Source organism: Helianthus annuus, chromosome 13 (genome assembly GCF_002127325.2).
Source record: "Helianthus annuus cultivar XRQ/B chromosome 13, HanXRQr2.0-SUNRISE, whole genome shotgun sequence".
Taxonomy (NCBI): Eukaryota; Viridiplantae; Streptophyta; class Magnoliopsida; order Asterales; family Asteraceae; genus Helianthus; species Helianthus annuus.
This window is the reverse complement of record NC_035445.2, coordinates 170,581,597-170,602,180: the sequence shown is the minus strand read 5'-3', so window position 1 is coordinate 170,602,180 and position 20,584 is coordinate 170,581,597. Positions and strand designations below refer to the sequence as shown.

Sequence of the window (20,584 nt, the reverse complement as noted above, 5' to 3'; positions counted from 1 at the left end):
GTTATGGAAGGTCGATCTGAATGGGAAAGTGAACGGTGCTGTTGAAACGTGTGGGGAAAGCTTTCACCGTTTTGATAAGTATTTGAATTTCTCGAATCCTCATATTGCGAGAAATTTTGACCCGAATGCGTGTGGATGGGCTTACGGGATGAATATGTTTGATCTTGATGTGTGGAAGAAGAAGGATATAACTGGTATTTACCACAAATGGCAAAATATGGTAAGATTTTTACAGTAGTATTTTTTTAATCTCTAGATTCTTATTACATGTAGGCCTGTAAATGAACCGAACGTTTATGAACTGTTCGTAAGAACTTGTTTGACGTGAAGTTCGTTTATGTTTGTTTATATAATAAATGAACGAACATGAACACAATTTTGTGTTGATTTAATTTAAGGAAGAGTAAAGTACACGGATGGTCCCTGTGGTTAACCAAAATTTTGGATTTAGTCCTTAGCTTTTTTAAAGTACACGGACGGTCCCTGTGGTTTGCACTTTGTAACACATTTAGTCCCCAACTTTTGCCAAAAGTACACAAATGGTCCCAATACGTTGCAAATTGCAAACCACAAACGTACTGTAAAAAACTCTGGACTAAATCCAAAATTTTGGATAACCACAGGGACCATCATGTACTTTACTCTTTAAGGAATGAACATGAACACACGTTTTGTTCGTTCATTTATGCTCATGAACGTCCGTTTATGTTCGTTTCAGTTTAAATACATAAGTAGTTATATTTATATGAATATTAAACACAAAAGGAACTTTCTAACTACTTATATAAGTATAATTAGTAATTGGGTTTTCTAGTAATAAAAATGGGTTTGCAATGGAAGTTATCTTAATTTATCACCAATTCATATAAAAACATACTTTATGTTCGTTTATGTTTAGTCAATTATGTTTATTTTTTTCATTTATGTTTGTTCATTTGTGTTGTCTATTGTTTGTTAAATTATGTTTGTTTATGTTCGTTTACGTTCTTGAACTGTTTGTTTATGTTTTAAATGAACGAACATAAACAAACACGAACATGCCCATTTTCTCGATAAATGAACATGAACAAAAAATGTGTTAGATTAAATGTTCATGTTCATGTTCGGTTAAATGTGTTGGATTAAATGCTCGTGTTCATGTTCGGTTAAAGTTAAATGAACGAACATGAACATGCTTCTCTTCGTGTTCGTTAGGTTCATTTACATGCCTACATGCTTGTCATCAATACAATCTGGGCTCAATATATTTCATTAACTGTTAGATAATTTACTGATTGTGTTGTTATCAGAATGAAGATCGGGTTCTATGGAAGCTCGGGACATTGCCACCTGGACTAATGACATTTTACGGGCTAACACATCCACTCGACAAGTCATGGCATGTACTCGGTCTCGGGTACAACCCAAGCATTGATAAAAGGGATATCGAGAAAGCAGCTGTGATTCACTATAACGGAAACATGAAACCGTGGCTAGAGTTGGCAATGACAAAGTACCGTTCATATTGGGTCAAATACATAAAGTTTGACCACCCGTATGTTCGGGGTTGCAAACTAGGCGAATGAGAAGATTTTTATTATCGAAAAGTCATTCCATTCTATTCTTTGTTATAGTTCATATTGGTGTTATAGTTCTCGTGTATTTGTGTATGCAACTTGCTTGGAATAGGTGTCAACGATAATAGTTTGGATGTATCTTGTGTTGGTTTTGTTACTTTCATAGGAGGAAGGTTTAATTGTAAAGGACTTGGATGTGTATATCTACCTTCGTTCTTCTGAAAGAATCACGTGTTCTTTTTGTTTGTGTTCATTCATTTCTCATACGTATGGCCTGCGCTTCTTCTGATTCTTTTGTTTGTGTTCTTTCGGGTTGCATCCTTGCAGTTCTTTCGAGTCTTTGTATTTTTCTCGTCATCCTCTGGGAAGGTCAAAGAGTCTGGTTTTGAAAAGTGGGAGGTCGATGTTGATTCGAGGCGTTTACAGTCATAACGGAACCTTAAATCAGTAGCAAACTAATCTAATTTGGTCAGAATCGAAAGTCAAAGCAGAAGTCAAACTTCGCGACTTTCGGTTGCAAACCGATCCTAAAATTGGAATTATGAGCCGAACATGTTTACACTTGTTTTAATAATTATTACCAAGTTATTTAAGTGTTAGAAACATATTTTAGAACACCTCTAAACTCAGATTATGAATATTTCAAAATTTGCTTAGTTTGACTTTTTAAGACAATAAGTTTGACCTGTCAATTGACCAAGCATACGTGATTTTCAGGAGATGCCCTTTTGAGGGATTAACACCTACCTAATTACTATCACGTAGCCATGTTTGTTGCGAACAATGGCTGGACCATTAAGGTCTAACCCGAAAGTCAAAGCGTTTATAAAAAACGCTTGACTTTCGGCTTTAAAAGCCTAATAAACGAACAAGCAAAGAAAGGAACACTTACATGTGATCTAAGGGACTGATTAAAACTTGAAGGAAAGCTCCCAAATGCTCAGGAACCTCCAGAGGAGAGTATAGAAGGGAAAACAAGAAATGGTGCAAGTTTACAATGAAAACCAACACCTATTTATAGTTTTTGAGGATGATTTTGATCATTCCAGGTGTTTAGAGGCTTCATGGGATGGTAACAAGCGTCCCTAAACGTGTCATAAACAGCCAACAAGCCCATAGATTCGAATTAGGGGGTTTGGCAGCCTTGGTGTGGACTGCAAGCAATTTTTCAGAGCTGGGCAAGTGCTTGCGGACCGTAAAGGTCAATCCATATGGTCCGTATGGGACCCTGGTCAGCAAATTTAATTTTGTTCTTTGACACTTCTAGCCCCTAAACTTCTAAACTCTCATGTATTATCAATATTAGGCATAAAAGCCCTTAATGGCCAATATTAGGCACACCCGAGAGTATGACCGAACATCATAAAGCTCCCGGTTCGTCAAAATGTCACTCAGAGGTATAAATTAACATGTTGACGCTTTTAACCCTTCTTTTTACAAACTTTCAAACAATTCCTCAAACGGTTCCTCTCGTCCAACAAGTGGCTCATTTGAGAATACGAACACTGTGTAAGGCCACTCAAAGGCATAGTTTTAGCATGTTGACACTTTTAGTCCCTCTACATTCATAGTTTTCGTTTTTGGCAAAAATAGTCCCTCCTAGCCAACATTAGGCATCACTAGGATTTGGGACACGTGTCAATGCATTATTGGACACGATTTTACGAGGTGTTACATAATTACAAACCAATGTTTTATGGATTTTGATCAGAAGGAGGATACGAGTCGATTTATGTAAAACTTACCTCGAAACGGTGCTTCAAACGGCTTGATTTTTGTTAATTGGAAGTTTAAACACCCGAATTAAAGCACCGTTTTCGTCGTTTGAGGCAGTATTTCGAGGTAAATTTTACATCAATCAACTCGTATCCTCGTTCTAAGCCAAAGCCCTAAAACATCGGTTGTAATTCGGAAAAAAAAACTTAACTCCGTTAAGCTATATTTAACGCAGACTATTATCGGCCGAATATGGACCACTTCGGATTATTATCGCCGAATAACTGAGTTGGAATTATTATCAACCAAATTGAGAAAGTTGAAATTATTTTAATCCAATTTGCCTTCTTTTTATTGTAATTTGTCAACTGAAGTTGCTAGTATAGGGTTATCAAACAATCGTGTCGTCATGGCCGGCCCTAGGGGTGGGCGGGGAGGACCACCGGCCAGGGCCCGATATTTCGAGGGGCACGTTTTTTATGAAAATATCTGATATGTATATGTAAAATATATTTTTTAATCGGGTACATCCATACAAACATCAACATAGGCCCCCTTACAAAACTATTCTTATGGTTTAGATTAGTTATTAATCCCTTTGACATTAGGTTTAGACCTTTAGTGAGCCAGATACCCAATTTCGTTAAGCCCTAAGGACACATTTTTTCGAGCTCGAACAGGGTACACGAATTTTCAGGACCGGCCCTGCGTGTCGTAATAGTAGCTATGCATTCTTGCCATCTAAATCGCAATCAGCAGTTGTTACATAAATCTATTAACAACCTAGGGCAATAGTTGTGTAAACTTTCCAGGTCATGTCTACTTTGTTTATCCATTATTTATAACATATTGCAACTGCATGAATACCTTCCGAGTTACTACCAAGAGAATTAGATCTTTCAAGGATACAATGTTGTTGGGAGATTAAATTTGTGTGCATCGCAATCAAGCTAGAACTTAGCTAATACCCTACATACATTGTGAGTTAGTTTGCAGCGGGATATTAGTAAATCAATGTGTCAGGTATCACTCTTTCATCGTCAACTGATTCACAATATGCAAAACAATAAACAAGAGTAGAAGAACAATTGCTATAAGCACAAGTATTAATCAAAATTGATTGTTTGAATACATCATGTAAAACTAGTTATAAATTAAAATTGAATTTACATATGGTTTTCTAGCTAACGTTCTAGCTATGAAGAGGGTGACATGCAAATTTTCTCTGAATTTGCACACATAAGTTCATGCACCGACTTCACACTCAACTGCTTGACGCATTAAACTATGGGGCCAAGTGATAATAATATCAATGCAAACTCGTGTATCTATATTCTTGTCGAGACGTACGAAATTGACAAGTGAGAATTATGTATAACATCCTCTCAACAGATTGTCTTCGTCAAATGATAGGCTAACACGTGGCATCTCTTCTTCATTAGCGAGACTTCATCAATCTTCACTAGAGGTAACTTGCTTCAGTGGTAAGTTCCCTTGATCTTCATCCAGATGGTAACTTGACAATTGACATCATAGGCTAGTTCCATAATCCTCATTAGTGGTAACTTACCATTAGAGGTAATCTCCATTAATTCTTCATCAATTATAAGTTCCTTGAATTTTTTTTTTGAACGGCAAATTTGGATCACTGACGGGCACTAGAGTATCATCGTGCCACCAGCGGAACCACCCGATCATATCCATCTCCACTAGGCATAATGCCTATACACCAATTCAGGAGGAAACCCAATAAATATGGGAAAACCCCCTTTGTGGGAATCGAACCCAAGACCTATTGGTCCCAAAGTCTTATCCCACCACCAAGATGCCTTGAAATTGACAGCCTAAAAAACAACGAATAAATATCTAGTTAAAAAAATCCAGCCGTTTTTTACAACCAAGCGAAATTAATTAAAAATGCTTAATTGGGGAAAACATTGACTTCAAAATCGGAGCTCTAGAATTCTAGATGACGAAATTGGGTCCCTGAGAGTTGGGAAAACTCACCTATAGCATTTGTCCACGCGTGTGGCTTGTTGAGACATTTGTCCATTACTTATCCTCGTATAACTTCAATTTGTCTAGTTGCACCAAATACGAGTCTGCAGTCTGCTAGATCATGGATTAGCTCCGTATCCCTATCACTTAATAATAATAATAATAATAATAATTATTTTTGTATAAATTTAGACAAAAAGTTCTTTGGATTGATCCAATCCGATCCATTTTGAACGACTCCAACAACTACTAGTAACCATGTTAATTAGTCAAAGTTTTGGTTAAGTTAAAGAATGAGAAATTGCTAAATATTTGAGTTGCATACCACTGAGATGCAGGATAGACTCGCGAGAGTTTTGTTCCAAGTTACATGAAGCTTATCTTGAATTTGTTTCTCATGTTTGTTGCTTCTTTGATTTCTTATTCAACCATATCTTGAATCTCAGGATGTTTGCAGAGCATGTAAATGAACCAAATAATGGAAATAGATGTAGCCTCCTTTCCACCAATTATGAAGTATTTTGGATGTGTGTTGTTGATTTGCAGAATATCTTCTTTCTTCAACTGCAACTAAAAAACTTCAAGGGTCAAACATTACACATTGATATTAATGGCCTAACCCATTAACGGATATAACTTTTTTATACGTTAATATTTTTTTTTAAAAAAAATTACACCGTATTAACAACGAGCATTTCATTCTCTTTAATTCGAGCACCCCGTTGCTATAGTTTCCTTAAAACAATTACAGGATTTTGAATACCCGTTAGTTCATTACGTGATTTTGAATACCCAGCACATGACTACGTGATTTTGAATACTTATTACGTGATTACACATTCAGTATAAATCCACTACGTGATTACACGTTCAATATGATTAAAAAAATATTAACGTACGAAAAACTTATAGCCATTTGAAAATCAAGGGGGAAGGAGTTCAAGTGGGAAAGGACTAGAATACCCTTTTGTTATTTGTTTCTTTAATTGTTTGTATCTCATATTTACGAAAATGCCACTGGATTACTTTGAGCCATAGATCTTAAAAAGATCAATGGCTTAAATACTCACGTATGCTTCATCATACAAGACTCGTCTTGTATAGAAGCCAACCTCTATTTATTTTATATTCAATTCAATTATATACAACAAATAAGCTATGGTCTCAACCAAATAATATGTGTGTAATATAATTCTGTGATATTTTGATGGGTTCAACCAAATAATGTGTGTGTAATATAAATAATATGTGTGTGTAATATAATTCTGTGATCTTTCAGGCAAAAAATATATATTAGGAGGGGGAACCTTATTTACATTTTACCCCAAAACTTACAAAAGAATAGGAACAACCATACAAGTGGTTCTGAAGTTATTAAAACATAATCAAAACACATGTTACTTTTTAAACACTCCTTTAGAAAATGTTTAGACGACTATTCTAAATAGTATATTTTCTATAATCATAGTTAAAACATGAATTGGCCATAAGGTCAAAAGAAAACTAAAATGTTTGTACCAAAGTCCAACACTCCAACCCGCCTCAGTTCAACCCTACTAAAAAGTCAACAATATTATTAACCCGAACCTGTTTTAACTCGTTATCCAACCCACCCATCATTTTTATGGGAAAAAAGTATAAGCTTACCAGAAATGATCTTGTTCATCATCAAGCACTTTGACCCTTTCCTTTAACTTAGCCTCTGGTCCAATGTTTGACAATTTCTTAAGACCTTCACTTTGAATATTGAATTCAACTGATTTTCATGAATAAATCCTGTGTTATATCATGAATATTAATAATCAAAACCAGTTTGTTATAGTATGGGGTAGTCAAATGTTGTTGTCTTGAAAGGAACTTACACTTATGTCATCGACACTTTGTCTGTTATTAGCTGATTCAGCAATTATATGCGCGAGTTTTACTGCACTTTACTCAAGATACTTTCCCTGAAAATTGACACCTTGAGAATTTTCTCTGTTCTTGAATTTGACCTGGTCAACTGTGAATGTTCCATCACCAGAAGATCCTTTAGGATATGTGACTGCAAAAGTTTAGTTGTAATATATAAGTTATTCACAGACTTCATATCAAGTATTAATACAACTAATCAAATTAGCTATGTTTTTCTTTATCATAACTCCGCAGTAAACAAAATGCAGATCTAAACTCTGATTTGTATCTTCAACTTGTGAATCAGATTCAACTTTGTAATCGAGACTCGAAGTAACTTCAGTCAAATTTCAATAATTCCACAAACCACACCAAAACCATAACTAAAGTCAACTCACATCCATTGGATAAACTAGCAACCAAAAAACAAAATTAACCGTACAATCACATAAATCAACTGATTAATAACTTAAAATCCCACCCTATCAATCTACAAAAGCCAGATCAACAAAAATCACAAACAAAACAATAACAATAATAATAATAATAATAATTCATTGGCAAGTTTAACTCATGAAAAGTGATAACTGATTTCAACATATAAATTAATGTCATCGTTAAAATTCAATTTTAGGTTTTGAGCAACAAATCCTATTCCAACAAAAATAAAAACACGCACATGATGTCTGAGAATACCAGTTTATCATATGGAAATCAGAGGGTATTTAATAAACAAGTACCTGCCGTCCATGTAGATGCAGGGGATATGAGAGATTCGGGGCCAGTAGTGGGAGCCTCTTCCTTTACACCTTTCTTTCAATTTTGGGCAATTACTTATACTCAAACTCAAAAGTGAAGGTAACAGCATCTCTGGTAAATCGTTCACCTTTGGGCATCTCCAAATGTTGAGATGTTGAAGGGATGTGAGGTGTTGGAGTCCCATTGAAACTGATTCCAGTTTATCAAAATTGTTTATCTCCAGATATGTAAGAGAAGAAGGGAAAAGGTGGGACAATTGACTAAAATCACTCACATCAGGTTCACCCTGTAACTCTAGTTTAACAAGGGAAGGTGGGAAATTCTGATAGCCCCATTCTGAGATGGGCTTTTTCAACCCCCCTATTCGAAGGGAACACAAATTGGGAGGCCAAAGCCCACGAGGAAAGGAAGCATCAATCATTGGACAATTGCTGATCCACATATCTTTTAACATGGTGAGATTGGATAGCTGAAGGTCAGGAAATGACTCCAGATTTTTACACTCCCATATGCTCCAACTGATTAGATTTGGTAGCTGCAGGTCACCAAATGCCTTCATGTTTTTGCAACTTTCTATATACAAATGTGTGAGATTTGGCAGATGGAGGTTAGGAAATGACTCTATGCTTTCACACCAAGCTATTCCCAACCTGGTGAGGTTTGATAGCTCAAGGTCAGAAAATGACTCTATGCTTTTACAACCATTTATAGACAACCAGGTGAGATTTGATAGCTGATGCAGATCAGAAAATAACTCCATGTTTTCACAGCCACTTATTGTCAAAGAGGTGAGGTGAGTGGAGTTACTCAATTGATTTATTGATTTCAGATTTCCACAGCAATGTATAGTAAGTGACTTGAGATTCTGCCCTCCTCCACCTGTTGTTGTTGCTCTTGGGAAGGAGACATCTCTAACTGACCTACACCACTTGATCACTAAACTCTCAATGCTATTTGGACAACACAAACGCTCCATACTTTCACATGACTGTATCTCCAACTTCCTAAGGGATGATAGGAGGTCGCACCCAATGTTATCCTCATCCTCCTCTTTCTCTCCTAAACTCACCAACTTTTTACAATACCTTACCTCCAATTCCTTTAAATTTACAAGAACTTTACTTGCCTCTGTATTTGATTTCCACAGGTATCTTATTTCATTGCAATGTTGTATGCTTAGTTCTTCAACCGCCCCAAGATACTCTACAACACCTCTCCACACCTCATCCGTAAGCCCTAAAATCGATCTAATTTCCAATTTAGTGGTTGATGAAGCTGCTTTAACCAGACTTCTCAGCACACTTTCACCACATCCCTCTATATCCAGAACTCTTAGCGAAGGTAATGCTTCAAGTGAGACATCACTCAAATTGGGACATTTGATTATTTGAAGCTCTCGAAGGCGTGGAAACATTACCTCGCTATTGGTTGACCATACCTCCCAACTAGACATGTCTTCAAACCTTAGAATTTCAAGTGAAGGGAAGGTAACATCGTTAGTCCTAGTTGACTCCAAGCTTATGAGTTTAACATCATCCATTCCTTGAATCAACAACGCCTTAAGTGAAGGTAGCTTCCCAAATGGTGGTAGAGAAGTGCATTTTTTACAACCAATTATCGACACATAAACCAACTCACGAAAAGAGGGATCCCCGACCCAACCTGGAAACTCTCCTCCCCCGTAATACTCAACTCCAAAATGTTTCAACGTATCAATGTGTGGCTTGAGCTCAGTGAGAACCTCCTTCTCAAGTGTTCCTCTCTGATAACCATAACCCCATTTCAGCTTTAACTTTGTAAGCCTTTTTTGAGATAGGTTCGCCTCCCTTGCATGCATTGGGATTTGCACTTTGTGCAATCCTTCAATGGAAAGTTCCCCACGTAAATTCTCTAATCCCTTAAGCTCGGTTATTGCAAATTCACCATCGCCTCCAATGATAATCTTGGTGAGAGTTTGAAGGTTTCTTAACTCACCAATCCCCAAGGGTAGCTTCTCTAAAAGTGGAGTATCCCTGATGTCAAAATGCCTCAATTTTTTGAGCTTTAGGAAGCTTTTAGGCAATGTACTCAAGCTCTCACAACCAAAAACGATCAATGTTTGTAAATTGTAAAGATTACCAACATTCTCTGGTAACTTTGAGATATTTGTTCGAGACAAATTAAGATACCTCAAGTGGTCCAAACGACAGATGGAATCCGGTACCTCACTTATGTCAAAATGGCTCAAAGAAAGAACCCGTAACAGTTTTAGCTGAGGAAGTAAGTCAACCAAAATTTTATTGGATATGTAAAACGTGTTCCAGCTTTGTTCTACCCCAACATATACAGCTAACAGTGTTCTCAAATTTCTTGCTCTTTGAAATGCCTCAAACTTCTGGAAACCTACATAGTCCTCACGCATAAATGACATATGTCGGTACTTGGCTAAAGCTTCCACTGCCATCTCCGTCTGATTTTCAAACCTTAAAAAATATTCTCTAGCAACAAATGCAGCCAAATCGTTCATGAGATCATGCATCACAAAAAACGATTCACCATTAGGTGCGGGTTGAAAAAAGGACCTTGAAAGCAATTTCTCAAAATATTCCTTGCCCAACCGTTCTGGTGACTTGTCTGCAGTTGACTCGTTCAGATACCCTTCAGCTATCCATAGTAATATCAACTCCTCCTTGTCAAACATAAAGTCCTTTGGGAACAAAGAGCAGTATGCAAACAAGCGCTTCAAATCAGCAGAAAGATCATGGTAACTTAGCCTTAGGGCTGGAACAATTGCATCAGCATTTTCTAAATCCCATATCTTACTTTTCAACACGTCATCCCATTCTTCGCCCTGGGTTTTTGTTCTGAGTAACCTTCCAATTGCCTTTAAAGCTAAAGGCAAACCACCACACTTTTTCACAATACCGTCAGCTTGTGGTTTAAGTGTTTCGTGCGAATCAAAGTTATCTACATCTAATGCATGTAGAGCTAATAAAGACAACGCATCTTCATGCGACAAACTCTCGAGATTGTCTACATGATTAAAACCTATCTTTTTTAGCAGATCCTGCTGGCGCGTTGTCATAATTACCCTACTTCCAGCAGCCCCAGAATGAAATGGACGCACTAGTATTTCCCAATCATCATAGTTTTGATTCCACACATCATCAAGTACTAGCAGAAATCGTTTGTTCTTAAATTGCTCTCTAAGAGCAATTTGAAGCTGATTTACATCTTTAAACTGTTTGTTTTCTGTAGCCACACATTCAAAGATGGTTTCACTTATTTTGAATACATCACACTCATCGGAAACACAAACCCAAGCCATGAGTTCAAAGTGATCCTTCACCCGCGTATCGTTATACAATATTCTAGCCAGAGTGGTCTTTCCCACTCCACCCAAACCAACTATGGGTAAGATACTAAAGTTTTCCTTAGATGATTCACCTACTAACAACTGGTTGAGCAATTTCTTTGTCTCAACTTCTCTTCCAACAACATCACGTTCTGGCAAAGAGGTTTCGTTTCTTCTATTAGTATTAATTTTTGGCTTTTCACCTTTCACAATCAAACCAGGATTTTGTTTTTCTAGATGTTGTAACCGGGTGGTAATCCTGTCTAACTTGGGACTCAGCCTATGACTTAGTGAGAACTTTGTGCAGCAAGTTGGTATGAGTTTTCTTACCATGCTGGTGCTTGCTTCTGATTCTGGAGTCAGCTCACGATGCATAGCTTCAGTAGCCACCTTGTCAAGTACGTCATCGATATCGTAAGCCAGATGTTGGAGACTATTGAGCCATAGTCTAACAGATTCATCAGTTATTTCCTTGTGGGAGGCATCATTAAGCAGAGCTTGGATCTGGGACAGCGTGATCCCCAATTCCTTGAGCTCCGAGTGAATATTCTGAGAGCGGGCATATTTCTTGAAGGCTTCATCGGCTAGCTTCTCAAAAATGACTTTGACAAGGGCAGCAGCAGCAGCTTCAGCCATTGTTAGCCAACAGTGAAGAGGTTTACTGGAAATTAGTATGGTATGAGAGTGGTTGGTCTGGTCTGAATGCTATGAATGTTAACAAGATCAAAGTGAAGATAAGAAAGAAAGGAGTGTTGTGTTGTGATTGGAGATAAGAAATGAGTGGACAGAAAACAAGGGTTAGTTTTTAGACATGTGAACCAAAGGTCTTGGTCAACAGTTAGGGATGAGCAAAATGGACCGGGTACCGGTACCGAACTACCGGTACTGAATTTACCGAACCGGGTACCTTTTCGGCACCGATTCGGGACCGACTTTTAACATTTTCGGTACCGGTTCGGTACCGGTTTTTACCCTCAAATACCCGTACCGTACCGGTACCGAACCGGGTATATTCGGTACCGCTACCCACTTTTGAGGATTTTCGATACCGGTACCGGTTCGATACCGGACGGTACCGAGCTCATCTATAGTCAACAGTTTTTAATTTATTGTACAAGGGGTAGTTCCCACTATTAAATCAGCCAGCAGTTTACTATTTTTGTGAAAAGAGTATAGAAAGAATAAACTATACAAATAGTCTTTTTAGTATGAGTAAAAAAACCTAGGAATAAATTGAAACGATAGATTTAAGGTAACATCTTAGGCCATCCTTAGTCGCAGCTCATATGGCGCCACCATCCCCCATAGCGCCCTATGGCGCCCCGGAACACTGCCCCGCCCGGCGTTATCGGGAGGGGGGGGGGGTTATGGAGCATGGCGTTATATGCATAGTGTCGTGAACTTTTGTTTCTCTCTCTATCACACGTATATATACACATATATATCTATAATTTCTCTCACACACATGAATATGCATACACGTTATATAGCCCCCTTTCCACTACACACTCAAGTTATATAACCTCCCCTCCCCCCCCCCTTTCTTACATATTTCGCCACTTGTTATATAACCCCCCTTATAAGGCCTTACCACTTGTCACACATGCTCTTAAATTAAAAAAAAAAGTTATCTTCTGAAAGTATGATGATCAGGCTACAAAAAAGAACACGTTCAAACCAATAAATATAAAATTACTATTTAACATGTGAGACTTGAGATATTTTTGAACTTGACTATAGTATTGGTTGGCTGCCTAAAACACTAAACATCTTATGTATCCCAAGTGTAATTTTTGGGCTATTCTAGTTTATTCATATTGTTAGTCTTTGGGCACCAACTCTGAATTTTGTTGTTTGTGGCTCTAGATCTGATGTGGGCCCAAGTGTGGAGGAGCGGGCTATTTGGTATTTGGAGGCTCAAGATCGTGTAACAAAAGGGGCTTCACTAAAATGGCTCTAACTTGGGCTACGAGGGTCCGTTTTAGGCGTGCGACCAGGCGAAACGAACGTGAGAACGAGCTCCATCTTGCTGCAAACCGCCTATGGCGTTTTGGGTCGTCGTCCGGGCCAAAAAAACGTTTATTTCCATTACTTATTGCATTTTTATGTTTTTTGGACTATTTTGGGCATTTTGTCTTAGGCTGTGTGTTTGGCCCGTTATCTTTTTTAGGCCCATTTCGAATTTCTGTCCTTATTTATATGTCCCTTTAGTAATTGGAAGAATCGGAATTGAATTTTGAAACTTTCGACTTTTCACTTCAAATTCCGTGGCCTTTGGGGTTACAATTTGGGGGTTGGGGAAGAACTACACGGGTATTCGTAGAATCAACGTGTAATCTTCATTTTTCCGTTTCACGTGCTACATCAAGATCGGTCTGTTTAAAGTGTACATTTACATTTTCTATTACAATTTTACTATCAGTATCTGTTTAGATGTTTTAATTGTGTCACTGTAACCCTAAAATGTTGTCATGTGTGTTATTTTCTTTGTTTCGTAGTTAATTAGCTTTGGTTATGTGTGTTCTATAATCTGTATTTGATTATTGACTTTCATGAGCTTTTGATGCGTCATTTGTCAAGCTGTTTGGTTATATGTTTCACACTTCACATAGGTATGAAGTATTGTACAATTTCTTATTGCCTGATTTTGCTTAGCTTCTAAGTGTAATGTTTTAGCATATTCATCGATAATATAATGGATATTTACTTCAATTTATCTCTGATAGATGGTTTTGTCATTTGTGTGTCTACTTGGTTTGCTACTGTAACATCTTGTATTGTCACGTATCTAAATTTCATTCTAAACAATCTGTTAGTTGTAAATTGTAATCCACTATTACAGTCTTCTCCATCTTTAAACTTGTAGATGTAATTCTCATGTAGCTTTGTTGTTTAACAAGTGACTGTGACAGTGTTTCATAAAGTAATATCATGTTCCTTTTTTGTAACTTTCAGTTGTTGAATCTGTATGTATATGTATTTAGATTTATAATTTAAATATGATATTATATATACATTTGTGTTTTTTAAGTAAATTTTACTTTTAATATATTAATTTAAAAAAAAAATAAAAATTTCTGGTTGAACGGGTCGTGTTCGGGTCAACCCACGAAATTTCAGGTCGTGTTCGGGGTTCATATGTATGATACATTTCGGGTTCGGGTTCGTGTGAAATTTTCGGGTTCGGGTCTGGTTGATCTTTTAGAATTTTTTTGGTTTTTTATATTTTTTTTATATTTTTTAGAATTTTTGGATTTTTTTATTATTTTTTGACTTTTTAGAATCTTTTGATTTTTTATTATTTTTTGGATTTTTTTATAATTTTTTGGATTTTTTATCATGCCCAAATCCATCTTGACAAAAACCCATCTTGACCTAAACCCATCTTAACCCATTTCTTAATAAACCCATCCTAACCCATACCCATTCTAAGAGAGGACGGGGTGGTGCGTTATGGAGTTCCATAACGCGTTGATTTATCACGGAACACCGCCGCCTTCGGTCTCACCACGCGTTATTTTTTAAACGCGTTACACATATCACGCGTTGAACTTTGAAAATGGAACGTTGGAAATGACCGTTTGGGTTATTTTTTTTTTTGACCGTTTGGATGATATTTGAACCATTTTTTTTTATATAAATCCAACCTATTTCAATACAAAAAATCAACAAACTCTCCAACTATTCTCACACTCAATACAAAAAATCAAAAAACTCTCCAACTCAATCTAAATAATTTTACAAGAAACATGGAAGGTTCAAGCAAGAGAGGTGGGGATTCGAAAAAAAAAGGTTCGAGTACGAAGAAAAATCCCGTAAGACCCAAGGTTCGAGCGAATCTTGGCGAGCCAACGCGCTTTAGGTTGCAAGACGAACCCGACCAAGTCCCACCCTTTCAAACCCAACAATATCCATCCTTTCAAACCCAACAATATCCACCATTTCAATCGCAAACGTACCAAAACCAACCGTTCGTTCCACCGTTTCAACCTCACCAATTTCAACCCCAAACGTATCAAACCCAACCCCACACACTCGACCCACTACTAGAAGACAACACCCTCATCCATCATTTTGCAAGCGCGTGCCGTGAACCACAACAAAGTCTTGACGAGGAAGAGGAAGAAGAAGAAGAAGAAGAAGATGAAGAGGAAGAGGAAGAAGAAGAAGAAAATGACGTTCAAGAAATCGCTCCAATCGGCCGACAACATTGGACGAGCGAGGAGGAGGTGTCCTTGGTGAAGGCGTATTTGCACATCTCGGAGAATAGGAAACATAGCAACGAGCAAAGAAAGGATGCGTTTTGGAGACGGGTCATTAATCATTTTAGGCAACTTCCCGGTGCAAGGATACGAAACATGGACCAAATGACGTCGAAGTGTACGGATTTGAACGAGAAAATTAGCAAGTTCAACGCTTGTTTCATTCAAAAGGTATGTTTTTTTTTATGGAAAATTGGTATTTAATAAACCAACCTTTGCCTAGTTGGTAAATAATAATCCAATCTACAGAATTGGTATATAATAATCCTACCTATCAATATGTTGGTACTCAATAAACCTCCGTTAGTTTTTTTTAACTGAAGTTAGTTTTTAAGTTTTATTTATTACACAAACAGTCCCTGTAGTTATAAGTTACTAGTTTTAAGTTTTATTTATTACACAAACAGTCCCTGTAGTTATAAAAAAATCATAAAAATTCTAAAAAAAATCAAAAAAATTATAAAAATTCTAAAAAAATCAAAAAAAATCTTAAAAATAAAAAAAGTATAAAAAATAAAAAAATATAAAAAATCAAAAAAAATTCTAAAAAATCCAAAAAATTCTAAAAAATCATAAAAATTCTAAAACATCAAAAAAATCGATTTATAAAATTAACGTCTTTCGATTTATAAAATGACAAGGGTATTTTTGTCATTTTACTTTATTTACTTAAAAACTATTTTAATAATTCTAATAATTAAAACAAAATTGATTATATGTATTATTTATTAATTCTCTCTCCCTCTAAAACACACACATCTCTAAAACTCACACCTGCCTTCACCATCTCCGGCCAATCTCCGTCACCGAGCCGCCGTAAAACCCTCACCCTCACCATCACCACTACTCTACCCTACTCCTCCTTCCTATAATAATCGTTGTAACAAACTCCACTACAACGATTCACCACCGGCACACAAAGTCGTCGCAATCGTTGTCGCTCAAGTCATCGGAATCAATCAGGACTGTTTGTGCAGTAACGCAAAATCCAGATTCATGTTACACCGACGTCGTTTCCGATATCGATTCTCAACCTAATGTTTGAATTCGCCGTGACGGATCTAACGGACGTCTCGTCGTTGCCTAAAACCCTAATTTCGAACTCGAACGATTTACGAACCTGTTCCGCGTTGTGAGACTGTACGAATCCGGAGAGTCGATCTGGTTTTGTACCTAATTTCCCCTAGACGCCACTGGCCGCTATCGCTCTGAACCTCGCCAGAGAGTCGATCTGATTGTGGAAGTGGTCGTCTTCAACAATTGTGGCCGAGTCCATCGATGATGGAGGCTAGTTGTGGCTGTTGTAATCGGGCAGAGGGAGGAAGGGAGGGATGTAGAGAGTGAAAGGGGGGTTAAAATCACAACGATTGTTGTTTGGGGTGGGCAGTGGCAGCGTGGTGGCAGTTGTTGTGGTGGTTGAGTGATGGTGGTTGCTGGGTGGTGGTGGTGGTGGGAACAGAAAGTTATGATTTTTTTAAGATTTTTTTTTATTTTTTTAGAATTTTTATGATTTTTTATGATTTTTATGATTTTTTTATAACTACAGGGACTGTTTGTGTAATAAATAAAACTTAAAACTAGTAACTTATAACTATAGAGACTGTTTGTGTAATAAATAAAACTTAAAAACTAACTTCAGTTAAAAAAAACTTACGGAGGTTTATTGAGTACCAACATATTGATAGGTAGGATTATTATATACCAATTCTGTAGGTTGGATTATTATTTACCAACTGGGCAAAGGTTGGTTTATTAAATACCAATATTCCTTTTTTTATTAAAGTTTAATAAAAAACAGTTTTTTTTAAATACAGAAACAGTTTAAAAAAACAGTTTAAACAAAAAACAGAAACAGTTTTTAATTAAAATAAAACAGAAACAGTTTTTTTTAAAAAAATTACAGAAACAGTTTTATAAAAAAACAATTTTTTTTTAAAACAGAAACTGTTTTTAATTAAAATAAAACAGAAACAGTTTTTTAATTAAAAAAAAAACAGTAACAGTTTTATAAAAAAAACAGTAACAGTTTTATAAAAAACAGTTTTTTTAAATAAAACAAAAACAGTTTTTTTAATTAAATAAAAAAAACAGTTAAAAAAACAGATTTTTTTTTAAAAAAACATAACATTTTATATTTTTTGTAGAACCGAAACCCACAAAGTGGAGCGAGCGAGGCGACAATCATGCAACAAGCCACCGAATAGTATTGCCGACTGTACAAAAAGAGAACTTTTCCACACGTGGGGGCATGGGAAGTTGCGAGACATCACCCGAAGTGGGTCCCCGTTGAGTTGGTTGACATGCGTGGTCCTACGGCTCCAAAAAAACGAGGCGGTTCGAAAAGATCAAAGACATCCGATTCGGGGAACTGCACGACTTCCGCGTCGGATAACTTGCCCGAAATGAACTTAAACGACGACCCCCTTGACGAACCCGATCAACCCGTTGACGACCCGTTGAAGAAGATACACCCACAAGGCCACGACGCAGGAGAGGTGGTGAATCGTCAAGCAAAGGTAAGGAAGCGGTGGCGGAGTCGATCTTCAGAATCGAAGAGGAGAAAATAACCCAATTCAAGAAGGCCGAACAAAGAAAAGAAACAATTATGTCCCTAAAAGTTGAACGCGAGCAGACGTACAAGGAACACTTGAAAACGATTGAAAGACAAAATGATTTAAAAATCTTGTGTGAAAAGCATACCCATCTCGACGAACCATTCAAGTCAGTTGTCATTCAACAAAAGCGCGTGATTTGCGCAAAGTGGGGTTGGGAGATGCCACCCGTTTAGTTGTTTTTTTATTTGGCTATGTAATTTATTTTTAAAGTTTAATGAAATTTATAATTTAGTGTTTTATTTTTAATTTATAATTTTAAAATGAAAATTAAAAAATTGGGAGTGATAGAATTCCATCACTAGTGATACCACCCCGCCTACATTTCTATCACTAGTGATAGAATATTGGGTGATGACATGGTATGATTTAATTGGATAGTGGGAGTGATAGAAACTATCACTAGTGAACCACCCCTCCTCCCCTAACCCATTACCCAAACCTACCCAACCCACCCATTTTGCCACCCCTAGTCATGACCACACCCTTAGGGTAGTGGTTTTGGATGGTAAATTAGAGATTTAGAGGTCGGTGACATGATGCCTATGTGAAGGGTCATGGTAGTCATGAGGGTCATGACCACAACCTTTAGCCTAAGTAACAATGTTGATTAGTCAAAGGTCTAGTTAAGACAAAGTATGAGAGATTGCGATATCTGAGATTGTATACCATTGGAACTGTTCATTTAAAGCTGTATGAAGATACTGCGTCTTTTCTAGGCTCTGGTAAGAACATCTTCTTTGGTGTACTGGCTTTGGGATGCGGCACCGTTGCTGTCACCACCTGGACTGCTTGTGTCGCAAGAGGTGATTCGGGAATCCTGGATCATGCAAAATGGTATGATTGACATGAGAATCTTTTAATAAAAAAATTGCTGGGAACAAACCAAGATTAGAATTTGATGGGTTAAGGTAGAGATGACAATTCCAATGCACTACTTAAGAACATGTAGACTGGGGCTATGTTTTATTTTCGAAAAGGTCAAATGGGTAATTAAATTGAAAATGGCTGGAACGGGTCAAAAGTTGTTTATCCAACTAACATAGTTTTTGTAATCAGGTTTGAGACTTGAAAACACTAATGGTTTATAAACATATTTAAAATGTTTGACAAAGTATTTTTAGGTCAACCCAATACACGATATGTTTGACCATTACAAAGTTAACTCACTTTGACCTGTTATTCAAATTTCAACCCGTCCAACCAACCCATTTTGGCACCTCTAAAACACTTAAGCTCAGAATCTGCTGAAACTGTAAAGCTGTTCCATCAGGTAGAAATGTTCCATATGTATCTGTCACTGCATCAACGGGGAATGATATAACCTGTGAATATAAGAGAGTAATTAGACATGTGAAAACATAACTTTCACAAGGCCGATCTAAACGGTTCACTCACCTTCCAAAATCCAGAGTGCTGCTATGCTAATCACTAGGCATAAACATCTTGCATGGCCAGGTAATCATGACATTCTTACAAAAATGTGGTGTAGTAGACTTCTTGTGTTTTGATTTATTATTTGATGGTTGTATTTAACTACTTATATCCAATGTTTAAGAATAACAATGTTTTTTTATTTTTTATTTTCAAGTTAAACGTTCGTTTACATTTGTTGTTATTTGCTTGTGTTCGTTTGTGTTCGAGACCAGTGTTCATGAACTGTTCGTGAACAACTGAATTTCCTTAACGAACAAACACGAACATATTCTTATGTTCGGTACGCGTTAGTGAATAGTTGACGAACATGTTAATTTCCTTAACGAACGAACACGAACATTGCCTTATTCGTGTTCGTTGGTTCGTTTACAGCCTTACATGCATATAAGAAAAAGTTTAATGAGCACCTAATCTGAGGTGGAATAGGGCGTCAACCAACAACACCTAGTTTTAGCGGTCATTCACATCATCAACCATGCATTCCAACATTTTTCTTATGATGTGAAAGTCTATTCATAAACATAATCACTTTTTAACAGACACAACTAACTCTAGTCATAAATATAATCACGTTTTTAACATTATTGACACAACTAAGTAAAAAATACGAATCACTGATACTTCAGGTTCTTTTGTGTATACAAACTATAAATTTGGACCAAACTTGTAATGAAGTTAATGTAAACGATGTTCTCATAAAACGACCTTGAAATCTTCCGTTTTTTGAAGATTTGTTGCTCTGATTTCTGGTTACTACTCTCTCTCTCTCTCTCTCGTATCTGTTTACAAGGTCGTTCAATTTCTAATTGTTATGCATATAATTAGGGCATGTTTGGATTGGCTTCTCAAACCAGCTTATTAGCTTATTGACTTATGGATAAGTCAATAAGCTGTTTTTATGTTTGGATAACCAAGAAGTCCTTTTCAAAATAGCTTATTGCAAAGAAGGAAACATGAGGTTTTGAAAAGCCAAGATTTGGTGACTTTTGGATCCAGAAATGACTTTTCAAAAATGAA

General features: G+C 36.8%; 1 protein-coding gene and 1 long non-coding RNA gene across 3 annotated transcripts in view; both read right to left on the bottom strand.

The window, feature by feature from the left end:
• The window catches only part of LOC110894040 (putative disease resistance RPP13-like protein 1), a 104,325-nt gene extending 92,376 nt beyond the window's left edge, over positions 1-11,949 (bottom strand). For both annotated transcript variants that reach the window (XM_035981757.1, XM_035981756.1), the window contains exon 1: positions 7,904-11,949. In XM_035981757.1, coding sequence (XP_035837650.1) covers positions 7,904-11,892 — 3,989 coding nt within the window. In that variant the 5' untranslated portion in view covers positions 11,893-11,949. The remainder of the gene's footprint in view (positions 1-7,903) is intronic.
• LOC110897642 lies at positions 4,346-7,318 on the bottom strand. Its single transcript, XR_004876641.1, has 5 exons — positions 7,133-7,318; positions 6,918-7,046; positions 5,596-5,834; positions 5,280-5,416; positions 4,346-5,116 (listed from the first exon to the last, which is right to left on the bottom strand). It is a non-coding gene; the product is annotated as an uncharacterized LOC110897642 (long non-coding RNA).
• Positions 11,950-20,584: the final 8,635 nt, after the last annotated feature.